We start from the raw sequence: 13,642 nt of genomic DNA on the forward strand, positions 1-13,642 counted from the left end.
ATATAATAGCTTGTACCTTTTAGTCCCCTAACCTTATATTGCCCCTCATCCCTGCCCTTTGCCCACTGGAGGACACAAGTTTGTTCTCTGTATGTGTAAGTCTGTTTCTTTTTTTATCATATTCACTAAATTGTTGTATTTTTAGATTCTACATTTAAGTGATATCATACCGTATTTGTCTGTCTCTCTCTGACTTATTTCATTTAGCATAACCTTCCAAGTCTATCCACATTGTTGCATATGATCTGATATTTTTATTTAAAAGATCCCAAGAAATCTATTCTAAAAATTATTAAAACTAATAAATCACATCAATAAAGTTCAATAAAACAAGATCAATATGTTAAAAATTCATTGTATTTCTATACACTAACAAAGAACAACTCAAATTTGAAATTAAGGAGTAATTTCATTTACAATAGAATCAAAAAGAATAAAAATACTTGGAAATAATCTTAGCCAAGGAGGTCCAAAACTTATATACTGAAAACATTGTAGACAAAAGCACTGCTCAAAGAAATTAAAGAGGTTGGAAATAAATAAAAAGATATATGATGGTTATGAATTTAGAGACTTAATATGGCTATATTTCCCAAATTGATTCTTAAGTTGTAGTGAAATTCTTACTAAAACTCAAGTTTGTTTCTTTACATAAATTGACAAACTGGTCTCAAAATACATATGAAATTTTAAGGCACCCAGAATAGCAAAAATCATAAAAAGGCAGCAAAGTTGGAAGAGTCACACTAAACAATTTCAAAATATGCTATACGGTTACAGTAATCAAGGTGGTCTAATACTGGCATAGGATAGACATATAGTTTAATGAAATAAAATTGAGAATATAGAAATAAGAGCTCACACTTCTTTTCAATTGATTTTTGACACAGATATGCATAAAATTCAATGAGGAAAGAACAGGGTTAACAAATGTTTCTGCCACTCAAATGTCCCTCAACTGAAAAATGCTTATATATAACACAATAGATTTATACAATGGAACATTATTTGACCACTAAGAAGAGTGAACATTTACACTTACCACAAGATGGATGAATCTTGAAAATATGATGCTAATTGAAAAAAGCCAGTACCAAAAGACTACCCAGTATATGATTCAATTTATATGAAGTGTCTAAAGTAGGCAAATCTACAGAGACAGAAAGGGTTGGGTTTGACAAAAGGTTACTTTGTTTTTTCCCATAAGATGGCTCCAGGGGTGCTTAGTTGTCTTTAACCTTATTCACAATTCTGTTAGATTGTATTGTGACAGCTATCATATCAGCATGCATTAAAAAATACTTCTCAAAATTGGGAACTTTTGTGAACACATTTTATTATTGAAGCTGGAAGGAAAAAGGCAAAATTTTTGGCATACTATGTTTTATTATTTCAGAAAATGTAAGAATACAACTGAAAAGCAAAAAAAAAAAATTGTGCAACATATGAAGAAGGTACTGTGACTGATCAAACACATCAAAAGTGGTTTGCATGAACTCAATGGACTCAGTTCCATTCCCTGCATTACCAGCGCAAAACCTGGGTATGTGATAGATACTTAAAGTGCTTTATGAAATAATTAATGAGATTTTTAAAAGAAATGTAAAGTTTTCTTAGAAAGGTACAAAATTCATGCACTTGATATTGGAGGTTGGTAGATTTCGCAGCTGGGTGCGGGGTTGTGTGGGGATCACAAGTGAGCCTGGGCATAGAACAGGTGGTTTGTTTTGGATGTTCTACTCACAAATTTACTTTTAACAAACTTTTACAAGGATACAAAGTCAAGGAAATATCATACCAGTCCTTGCATAGAAATGAAAAACATGAGCGTAACAAGTCTTTTTACAGACATAGGTTTTCAATTCTTCTGGGTATATACTAAGGCGTACAACTGCTGGATTGCATGGTATGAGCATGTTTGTTTAGTTTTGTAAGAAACCACCAAATTGTCTTCTAAAGGGGCTTTATCATTCTGCATTCCCATCAGCAATGAATGAGAGTTCCTGTGGCTTCAAATCCTCACAAGGATTTGATGTCAGGGTTAAGGAGTTTGGCATTTCTAACAGATGTGTAGTGGTATCTTATTTCTGTCTTATTTTCATTTCCCTGATGACTTACGATGTGGCTCATGTTTTCATATGCTTGTTAGCTGAGTTACTGTCTTGTAAATTGTACAGGGGTAATATTGCTTTTGAATGAGAACTACAATCATAATCCATTCAGGATTCTCTTTGGAGGAAGGAAAAAAAAGTTAGACTGAAATGAATTGCCCTCCACGGTCAGTTGTTTGGGACAAAAGTGTTAGAAGGACACAGCTAGAGTTCTCTCTTAAGAATTGATGGTTTTTCTGCAAGGTAAATGGCTTTCCCAGGAAACTCCTGGACTCCTTATAAAATATTTCTCAGATCTGAGAGTTCTCTCATTCCTGAGAAATGCCTGTGAGTTCTAACAAAAGAGAACTTTGGAGATGGTTTAAGGGGGCAGGACTGCTCAGGAACTGTTTCTGAGTTTGAGATTTTCTCTCTCTCTAAGAGACTGCTGCTGCCTGGGATGGCTTTCAAAGGGTCAAATGACCTCCCTTTCCACACTCAAGAAGTCTTCTTTGCATGAGGCCAATGATTCAGTGCATTGAAGTCTTTTCTAAATATATGAGGAACTATGTAATTTTTAGATAGTTTATAAAGCCAAAGTTCAAAAGAAATTGGTGCATTTGGTAGTACATATTCAAGAGATTAGTATATTATATTCATATGTACCAATTTAAAAACAGTTGCTGTGTTGTTCAACATAGTTATTAAAATAGTGACTACAGTCATGAACGTGTGCTCATTATTCCACATATTTCATTAAGTTCTTTTTAAAATAAGAAGTGAAGAGAATAGAGTGAAATCAGAGAGAACACAGTTCAACTCCTGGATTTTCCGTGTGGATAAATGTGAGAAAGTAACATGATTTTGCTGAGCCTTGGTTTCATAATCTTAGTCTCAATGTTTTCATCTGTAAAAAGGAGCTGATAATATACTATGCATTTGTGACTGTGATGGATGTGAAGCTTTGTGATGGGGCAATCTATTTACAGGGTCTTGGTGGTCTGGTTACAAGGATTCTTTAAGAATTCTTAAAGAATTCACCATGGGGAAGAAAGAGACATAAATGTATTTTTCCAAGATGAGTAATTTATCATTTGCTCATTAGTTTAGTGCAAGAACAACTAAGGGTAGTTTAAGAACCACAGAATTAAGAAAGGGAAAGCCATTCCTGCCCACATTTTTTACTAACAGAGTTCCCTGAGTTAGACTAGCCCTACTATGTTTCCCTTTCATTATATCAGTGGAAAAAAGACATCATAAGAAGCGTAGAGAATAGTGGAAAGAATGATTCAAAGAAAGAGGTAAAATGATATAACTTTTTTGGCCCATAGGAGACAATGAAAAATTATCACTATTGTTAAGAAGACTAGCTTTGACACTTGGACAATCCATGAGGTCACTTAATTTATTTACTATAATTAAAGGAGCTATAACTTGAGAGCCTGCTTCTGCTATGGAACCAAACTTAGGTCCCCTTGTCTTTGTGCAGTACAGCCCACTAACTAGCTGTGGTGAAGAAAGTGCAGCATTTAGTTCAGGGCATTAAGCAAGGGGTTCTGGACAGCTTGTGTTCAAACAAGCAAACTCCCATATCTGATGGATTTCAGGGAAGCACCTTTAAGTCATGGTGAAGGAGGAGTGTCCCAGGTTCTGTGATCAGCTGATGTACAATACTCTAGTTGGTTGGTAGTGAGGAAACAGTTTGGTGTTAGAATTGTTAACATCAATCCTCCAGCTTCAATAAATCTGGGGGCAATGTGTTCATCATAATTAAGTAGTTAAGTTCTTCCATATGGTGAGGATTTTAGCATCTGTAAAAAGAAAAGAAAAACAATTCTGGAAATGTGCATTAGATACTGTTACTTGAGATGGTTACTCTCAGGGTTACTTGAGATGCCACCTTTCTGGCTTGATGTCCTAACAATACCCACCGAGTAAAACAAAACTCTCAACTTTTCAGTTGTGAATATTTTTTAAGTTGACGTTGGGAATGTAGAGATTAAGTACATGTTCTAAAGTCAAATGTGAAAAAGTGTGCCTTCTCTTTCGAATGAGGTCCATGGATTTTACTTTTTATGCATTGCCTATTAATTTAAAATTTCCACCCATTTTTAAAAAGTAAGTCCTCAAGGGGCTACCTATATTGAACATATTTCTTTGTTTTTTCTCAAATGCTCTCTTTAGTACAAGTCCTGTAACTAGTTATTCGCACTCAGTTTGAAGCTGTGCCATGTTCTTTAAGGAGCTGGCATGAAACTCATTAAACTAACTTAAACTGAGATTTTTTTCTTCCCGTGTAACATATAAGCTATCTTTATGTACTAGGCCTAATTTTAATCCTGTTCATTGCACTTTGGCATTTTTGTCAATCATTTACATATTTCTTGAAAGGATCCATACATGAATGAGAGAAAGAATATATACGTACTTTAAAATCCAGGCATTCTTTCTACAGATAAAAATAGGGTGTCAGAAAACTTAGGGAAAACCCAATATAAAGGAACTTACTTGATCCTAGAGATTTCTTGATCTGGGTTGAGTATATGCTCATAACCTCAAACAGAGAAGGTGGTTCAGAGTCATCAAACACCATCCAAATGGAAATGCATCCAAATTTAATAAGACTTTCTGATGGACCGTAAACCCACCTCAAAACCCCTCAGTTCATTTTCAATGTCCTTTTGTTCTAAAGAAATATTCTTAGTAGATGATTCTGCTCCAATTATTATCTGTTAGTTTGCGATGACTTCCTTTGTTCTCGTTAAAGTTAACTTAAGCCCTATTTCTTCAGGGAGAATTTCTCTTAAACAATATCAGATTCATAACTACTACTTGAACAAATGCTTTCCCAACTACACACACTATAGTCTATATGTACTGATTGAATGACGTCTTTCTTAATATTTAATTTTTATCAATGTTGTTGTTCAGTTTCTCAGTCATGTCTCTTTGCAACCCCATGGACTGCAGTGTGCCAGGCTTTTCTGTCCTTCACCATTGCCCAGAGTTTGCTCAGACTCATGTCCATTGAGTTGCTGATGCTGTCTAACCATCTCATCCTCTGCTATCTCCTTCTCCTCCTGCCCTCAATCTTTCCCAGCATGAGTCTTTTCCAATCCGTCTGCTCTTCGCATCAGGTAGCCAAAGTATTTGAGCTTCAACTTCAGCATCAGTCCTTCCAATGAATATTCAGGGTTGATTTCCTTTAGGATTGACTGGTTTGATCTTCTTGCTGTCCAAGCTCTTACATATTTAAACAAGTAGGTTTTTTGTTTTTTTTTTTGTAAAATATTTTAAAATATCTTAACCATACTGCTTTTACTGGGTATGCAAACTCTTAATGGTCCTCTTAAGGAATTTTTCCTTGAAAAGTGAGAAGTGAAGAAACAGGATGGATTGGCTTTGTGTTCTCCTATATTTTTGTACAAATGTCCTATCTGCCCATGAACATAGAATCATACACATGGGAAATATATTACCATTATCCAATCTAACTTATCTAGTCTAACATCCTCTTTTATATGTGTGTACCTGATGTGAAGAGCTGACTCATTGGAAAAGACCCTGATGCTGAGAAAGATTGAGGGCAGGAGGAGAAGGGGACGACAGAGGATGAGGTGGTTGGATGGCATCACCAACTCAATGGACATGGGTTTGGGCGGACTCTGTGAGTTGGTGATGGACAGGGAGGCCTGGCGTGCTGCGGTTCATGAGGTGGCAAAGAGTTGGACATGACTGAGTGACTGAACGGAACTGAATGAATCTATTTAGGGTTTCCCAGATGGCGCTATTGGTAAAGAAACTGCCTGCCAATGCAGGAGATGCAGGTTCAATCCCTGGGTCATAAAGGTCCCGTGCAGAAGGAAATGGCAACCCATTCCAGTATTCTTGCCTGGAGAATCCCATGAACAGAGGAGCCTGGTAGGCTACAGTCCATAGGGTCACAAGAGTCAGGTACAGCTGAGGCAACAGCACACACGCAAGCATGGATATATTTAATATACAATGGCACCCCACTCCAGTACTCTTGCCTGGAAAATCCCATGGATGGAGGAGCCTGGAAGGCTGCAGTCCATGGGGTCGCTAAGAGTCGGACAGGACTGAGCAACTTCCCTTTCACTTTTCACTTTCATGCATTGGAAAAGGAAATGGCAACCCACTCCAGTGTTCTTGCCTGGAGAATCCCAGGGACGGGGGAGCTTGGTGGATTGCCGTCTATGGGGTCACACAGAGTCGGACACGACTAAAGTGACTCAGCAGCAGCAGCAGGAGAGGTAACAAATGAGAATCTTGCTAAAACCCATGTGCTCTGGATTTAGTCCTCTGTCTCTTCCGCTAAGTCATCAATACAACTCTGAATCTAATAAAAGAATAAATAGTAAGGCACTTGCATTTAAAAACAAGATAAGGTTCACTAGTGATTCAAAATTGTAAGATTTGTAGAAGAGAATGAAAACATTTTTCTTCCGTTTTTGCAGGACATGCTCCTTTTCCTCAGGGAACTCTGCTTCCTTCACTCATCATGCCATCCTTCAATCAGAGCATTTTCCACCCTACAGTCTTCTTTCTTACTGGCATACCTGGTTTTGAAACCTACCATGCCTGGGTCTTCATCCCATTCTGCTGTCTCTATGTCATTGCTATCTCAGGGAATGGCATGATCTTGTTCGTCATCATCACTGAGTCAAGCCTTCATGAGCCCATGTACTATTTCCTCTCCATGCTATCCTTCTCGGACCTAGGACTATGCCTTTCCACACTGGTCACCATGGTGGGTATTTTCTGGTTCAATGCTCGAGAAATCAGCTTTGATGCCTGCATTAGCCAAATGTTCTTCATCCATGGTTTTACATTAATGGAGTCCTCGGTCCTCCTTGCAATGGCCTTTGATCGCTATATTGCCATCTGTAACCCTCTGAGATATGCCGCAATCTTAACCAATTCAAGGATCATTAAAGTGGGCTTTGCAATTGTTGTTAGGGTGACAACAGTTGTAGTGCCTTTACTCCTGCTCCTTAAGCGTCTGTCCTTCTGTGGAAGTCATGTTCTGCACCATTCATATTGCTTCCACCCTGATGTGATGAAGCTTTCATGCACAGACACCAAGATCAACAGTGCATTTGGTCTGGCCATTGTCATCTCTAACACTGCCTTGGACACTGTCTTGATCCTCCTCTCTTATGTCCTGATCATCCACTCCGTGCTCAACATTGCCTCCTCAGAGGAGCAGAAAAAGGCCTTTGGAACGTGTGTATCCCACACAAGTGCTGTTGCCATCTTCTACATCCCCATGATCAGCTTGTCACTGGTGCATAGATTTGGGAAGCACACCCCTCCCCTTGTGCATACTCTCATTGCCAACATTTATCTGCTCATCCCTCCTGTCATGAATCCCATAATCTACAGTGTGAAAACAAAGCTGATTCGCAAGGCCATGGTCAAAATGGTTCTTTCCAAGCTAATTTAGGACATTATCGCTGTGTTCTTTCTTTACATTGTCCTGATTACTTTGATCATTCACTAATGTGAGTTACCACTATATATTGAAATATAGTTGCACATGCTTCCATTCTTCTAATGATCCAGTAAAATACAATTTGAAGAGTTCTAGACTGAATTCTTTAAGAACAGGGAGTATGTCTTATGTTATGTAAGCCTATCACAAATACCATACCTGACACAGAATAGGATGATAGTTAAAGTATGTCTGCAAAAGGACAAATTAACTCAGAAATTGCAGTCCAAACAGTCTCATCACCTCTAGTGCATGCAGTTATCAAGGCATGTGTGATATAATTTTGATCAGTAGCAAAGTCTAGGTTTCAGTAATTCTTAGCTATTGGAAATTCTTACTATTTCCCCAAATAGATTATTCATGGCTGAGAATCATGAATAAGCACAATAAACTAGAAGAAATGTGAATTAAAGGGTACTTTTAAAATTTTTAACAGAGTTCCTCAGAACTTTTGGTAAATTTTTTAACATTTTGAGTATCTAATGTCTAGTGATTCATCTTCTAAATATGTGTCTAATGGGGGCAAGTGGCAAGAATGCAATGATGCATTGTCATATTCAACACATGATTATATATTGCAAAGATAATTTAGAAAATACTTAAATGTTTATTTGAGAATATTGGTAAAATAATATATGAACTATCATCCAACAAGTTAAATACTAATATAGATATGAATGATATATTAAGAGAAATGGTAGATTGGTATACAGTGTACTTATCACTGTTGTATGTATATTTCTTGTGAATATACACAAAAATGTACACATACATGTACGTAACATATTTCATATGGAAATATATGTTCCAAATGTCAGTTAATTACATTTGATTTATATTTTTTCCTTTCTCGTAACTTAAAAATGCTCATTAGCTAGGTTTTTGTTGTTGCTGTTTTTTAACTTCAGGCAACAAAATAATATCCGTTTAACTGCTATCTAAAAATACAACTCGTTTGTTCTTCATCTTCCATAGGCTCTTTGTTCCTGTGTGTCCTCACAATCAGTCTTCATACTACCCACTGGATACATTTAGAATATGACATCCACTTGCCTTTAGCATCTCTCACCGTTCTCAGTGTGGTCCAGCACCAGGTCATCAAAACCACTTGAAATTCTTTTAGAAGTGCAGATTCCTTGACTCTACCCCAGAACTACTTAATCAGACACCCATCAGCACAAGAATTTGCATTTTAACAAGCTACCTTATACAATATCACACATATAAGTGTAACACTCTTGTAAGACATTTTTACTTCTGGATAACACCCTAACTCTTTCCCATCATCTTCGATCATTTTGCTCTCTATCTACATTATCCACATGCTGTTACTGATTTTTGAAATTTTAAAAATATATTTATTTTATTTCTTGCTGGTATTGCTTTCTTTCCTTCATCCAGGCGCCACTAAGAAATCTTTTTTTTTTTTTTTTTTTGTAGGTAGTAAGGCTTCTCTTCCCTGACTGATTTGAAATTAATTTTTCTCCCAGATTTACTGAGAAATAATTGACACATGGCACCATGTAAGTTTAATATCTACATTGAAAATATAACTTACATACATGAAATGATTAGCATAATAAATTTAGTGTACAACAGCATGTCATAAAGATGAAACAATAAATAAATAGAAAAAATGTTTCCCTTGTAATGATAACTCAGAATTTACTCTTAATAATTTTCATAGATAACTTACAGCAAGGTTAATTATATTTATCATGTTGTATTTGTTAATCTTCTAAGTGGAAGTTTATATTTTGACAATTTTCAACCAATTCCCCCTTTCCCCATCTCCATGTATGGTAACCACAGATATGATTTTTTTTTCTAAGTGTTTGTTTTTGAAGTAGAATTTATGTTTAATATTGTTAGTTCCTGTTACACAGCATAGTGATTTGATATTTCCATAAATTTCAATGTAATCACGGCAAATCTAGTTACCATCTGTCACCATACAAAGATATTACATAATTATTAACTATATTCCCTATGTTGTTCAATTCATACCTATGACTAATGCATTTTATATATGAATTCTCCCTCACCAGTTTCTTAATCTTCCTCTTCTATTTCTCTCCTCCCCTGACCATCGCTCAGTCGTGTCCGACTCTTTGCAACCCCATGAACGGTAGCCTACCAGGCTCCGCCGTCCATGAGATTTTCCAGGCAAGAATACTGGAGAGGGCTGCCATTTCCTTCTCCAGGGGAACTTCCCAACCCAGGGATCGAACCCGGGTCTCCTGCATTGCAGACAGATGCTTTACTGTCTGAACCATCAGGGAAACCCAAAGATATTACATAATTATTAACTATATTCCCTATGTTCTTCAATTCATACCTATGACTAATGCATTTTATATATGAATTCTCCCTCACCAGTTTCTTAATCTTCCTCTCTATTTCTCTCCTCCCCTGACCATCAAACTGTCTTCCTCTAACAATCACTGTTTGTTCTCTGTATCTGAATCCGTTTCACTATAGCTGTTCATTTGCTTTGTTTTTTAGAGCCACATGTAAATGAAACCATAATGTGATTGTCTTTCTCCATCTGACTTATTTTACTTAGCGTAAGATCTTCTGGGTCCATCCAAGTGTTAAAAATGGAAAGATCTTAATTTTTATGGCTGAATAACATTTAGTTATATTATTACATCTTTATCCACTCAAATATTGATGGGCACTTAGATTGCTTTCATATCTTGGCTATTATTCATAATGCTGTAGGGAACATAGAAGTGCATGGATCTACTCGAATTAGTCTTTCATTTTCTGTGGATAAACACTGAGGGATAGAATTGCTGGATCATATGGTAATTCTATTTTTAATTATAAAAATTCATCTCTTGTTTTTCCGTAGTGGCTGCACCAATTTACATTCCACCAACAGTGCATGAGGATTCCCTTTTCTCCACATTCTCTCCAACACTTGTTATTTCTTGCCTTTTTGATAATAGCCATTTTGACAATTGTGAGTGAAAGTGAAGTGAAAGTTATTTAGGCATGTCCGACCCTTTGCAACCCCATGGACGGTAGCCCATCAGGCTCCTCTCTCCATGGATTCTCCAGGCAAGAGTACTAGAGTGGATTGTCATTTCCTTCTCCAGGGGATCTTCCTGACCCAGGGATCAAATCTGTGATTACTACATCGGCAGGCAGATTCTTTACCTGCCAATGTAAAAAAGTGAAGCCCACGATATGTACAGGGGCATGTTGAAGGGGAAACGGAGGCTGCTCTAAGCGCTGTTTCAAATTCTGAGGTGCTGGACTGCAGAACTCCATCAAACATCCAGTGATTTTACTTCTTCCCCTTTCACCCTAACCTGACCCTCTTTGTGCCAAATTTTAGGCCAAGGGGAAATTTGCTTAAATGTAAAAGAATGAATAAGGACGTTTCTGCCACCGAGGCAGGTCTGCGCTTTAACTTTTTGGCAGTATCTGGGATGAACAGAGAACCCTTATGCCCAGATGAAGAACAAACAGCATATTGCCCTCCGCATGACAAGGTATGTCATCCTATCCATAGATATATCAAAGGCAGTGTCTATAGAAAACAGAAACAATACCCAGAAAATCGTAGATATATAGAAGATCATACAGTGAAGAATTTCTAAACACATTATTTCAGAGTAGCTCTGAATTGATAGGCAAAAGGCACATGCATGCACACACACACACTTTAACATTAGAATTAAGTAATAGAATATTAAATCCAGATACTTTTTGAGGTGTCCCTATATCTGAGCTATACATGTACCATATCTAAGTGTACCTTCACTTATAGCCCAGAAATATAAATGTGTAGGTGGGGGGGGTCACGTGAGAAAACAGAGCTGCTGACAACTGTCTTTACATGTCAGGGCAAGGTCAGACCAGAGTCAGATTTCTTAACCAGTTATAGTCCTTAGGCCTGTAAATATAGAGTACCCTGACCTTCACTCAGAAGGAAAACAGCTAGCCAAATAAACTAACCCTTTAACAGGAAATACATACAAATATCTGAGGATCCCCTGAGTATTGAAGAAAATTTCAGTGTCAGTGAGGCAGCACCTAATAGTGTGTGGAGAGAGGTAAGGAGAGAAGGAGTCAGTGTAAATGCCTTCAGAACCCAAAGGGGCCTACTAAACATTGGTATCTTTCTTGGGTTTGGAGAGCAAAACACAACATTTTTACTTTACTGAGCAAGAAATGTCCTAGCAGACTCCAGAACACTGAGCCACCAAGAGTTTTACAGATATGGAAGGACTCTATGTGCAAAGGCTTGCCAGCCATGCTCTAGAGTGCATGTGTTGCTAGCTGTTTCTTGTCCATCTCACATGCTTAGCATGATTTCATCATTATATCAGTGTAATGGACCAGTGTGAGGCTTTGTGGGATATCCTACTATTCCAGGTCTCTTTGAACTATATTAGGACAGAGCTCCAGAAAGATGACATAGCCTTGGGTCAAGACTATGACTGTGAGTAGGATAGTAGAGTAGGAATTTTCTACAATATTCCCTCCAAAGAACACTGGTTTTGACAACTGCTTACAGATAAAAGTAACTTTGTGGGAGTCTGGGAGTTCTAGGTAGAAGTCTCAGCAAAAACATCCAGGAATAGATCCACTGAAGAAGAAAAAAACAGATTCATTTTACCTGCATCATGCTACCTGAAGGCAGCATAACTCCACTGAGATATGAGTGCCAAGAGAGGTCACCTCTTCCATGGGGGAAAATGAGAGGAAAGTGAGGGGGCACCTTCCCCAGCAGTAAACGATGCTTCAAAAGAGGCTTATGTCTTTTTGAACTGCTCTTCACCTCACAGAATACTAAGGTGATTTGCATGACTCAGGGACATGGAGAGCTGGGATCACAGCAGTCAGGGATTGAAACTCACAGAGGGGATTCAGAAGCTATTAACCACTTTGCACACTACTAGGAAGCCTTCCCAAAAGCCACTAGGGACGCCTCACTTCAGCCCCACATTTGCTCACATGCCTTACTATATGTCCTCCATAGACAGTTCCCAGTGTGTGTCCCCACAGGTGGACAGTGCAAGCTTTTACTCATGGCCAATGAGCACACACAGAGAAATAGCTGGACTAGGCAGAATCAAAAGAAAGCACATGAAGTTGAACTAATAGCACACCACAGGGAGAGCAAATGGGAGTCTAGCAACAGTCAGCCTGGCTCTGCAGGGTGGAGAGAAGACATACATTCTAAAGAACTGTCCACCACCAAGAGGAAACAAGATGCGTGAGCCATCACATCCACACAAAAGATCTGTGAAATCCTTAGAATCCCTGGCAGGACTGACAGGTAATTTTGTTAAGACTTATTTTAGTCCAAATAGGAAAAGGAGTACGTCAAGGCTGTATATTGTCACCTTGCTTATTTAACTTATATGAAGAGTACATCATGAGAAGTGCTGGACTGGAAGAAACACAAGCTGGAATCAAGACTGCCAGGAGAAATATCAATGACCTCAGATATGCAGATGACACCACCCTTATGGCAGAAAGTGAAGAGGAACTAAAAATCCTCTTGATGAAAGTGAAACAGGAGAGTGAAAAAGTTGGCTTAAAGCTCAACAGTCAGAAAACGAAGATCATGGCATCCAGTCCCATCACTTCATGGGAAATAGATGGGGAAACAGTGGAAACAGTATCAGACTTTATTTTTTGGGCTCCAAAATCACTGCAGATGGTGACTGCAGCCATGAAATTAAAAGACACTTACTCCTTGGAAGGAAAGTTATGACCAACCTAGATAGCATATTGAAAAGCAGAGACATTACTTTGCCGACTAAGGTCCGTGTACTCAAGGCTATGGTTTTTCCAGTAGGCATGTATGGATGTGAGAGTTGGACTGTGAAGAAGGCTGAGTGCCGAAGAATTGATGCTTTTGAACTATGGTGTTGGAGAAGACTTTTGAGAGTCCCTTGGACTGCAAGGAGATCCAATTAGTCCATTCTGAAGGAGATCAGCCCTGGGATTTCTTTGGCAAGAATGATGCTAAAGCTGAAACTCCAGTACTTTGGCCACCTCATGCGAAGAGTTG

General features: G+C 38.1%; 1 protein-coding gene across 1 annotated transcript; it reads left to right on the plus strand.

Annotated features, from left to right (window-relative positions):
• Window positions 1-6,612: 6,612 nt before the first annotated feature.
• On the plus strand, window positions 6,613-7,557 carry LOC128060395 (olfactory receptor 51F2-like). The gene has a single exon (XM_052652796.1). The coding sequence runs from the start codon at window positions 6,613-6,615 to the stop codon at window positions 7,555-7,557; it is 945 nt and encodes a 314-aa protein (XP_052508756.1).
• The last annotated feature ends 6,085 nt before the right edge of the window (window positions 7,558-13,642 follow it).

Source organism: Budorcas taxicolor, chromosome 15 (genome assembly GCF_023091745.1).
Source record: "Budorcas taxicolor isolate Tak-1 chromosome 15, Takin1.1, whole genome shotgun sequence".
NCBI lineage: Eukaryota > Metazoa > Chordata > Mammalia > Artiodactyla > Bovidae > Budorcas > Budorcas taxicolor.

What these genes read in the sequence shown, in the direction of transcription:
- LOC128060395 (XM_052652796.1), top strand. Translation starts at nt 6,613, where the DNA reads ATGCCATCCTTCAATCAGAGCATTTTCCACCCTACAGTCTTCTTTCTT.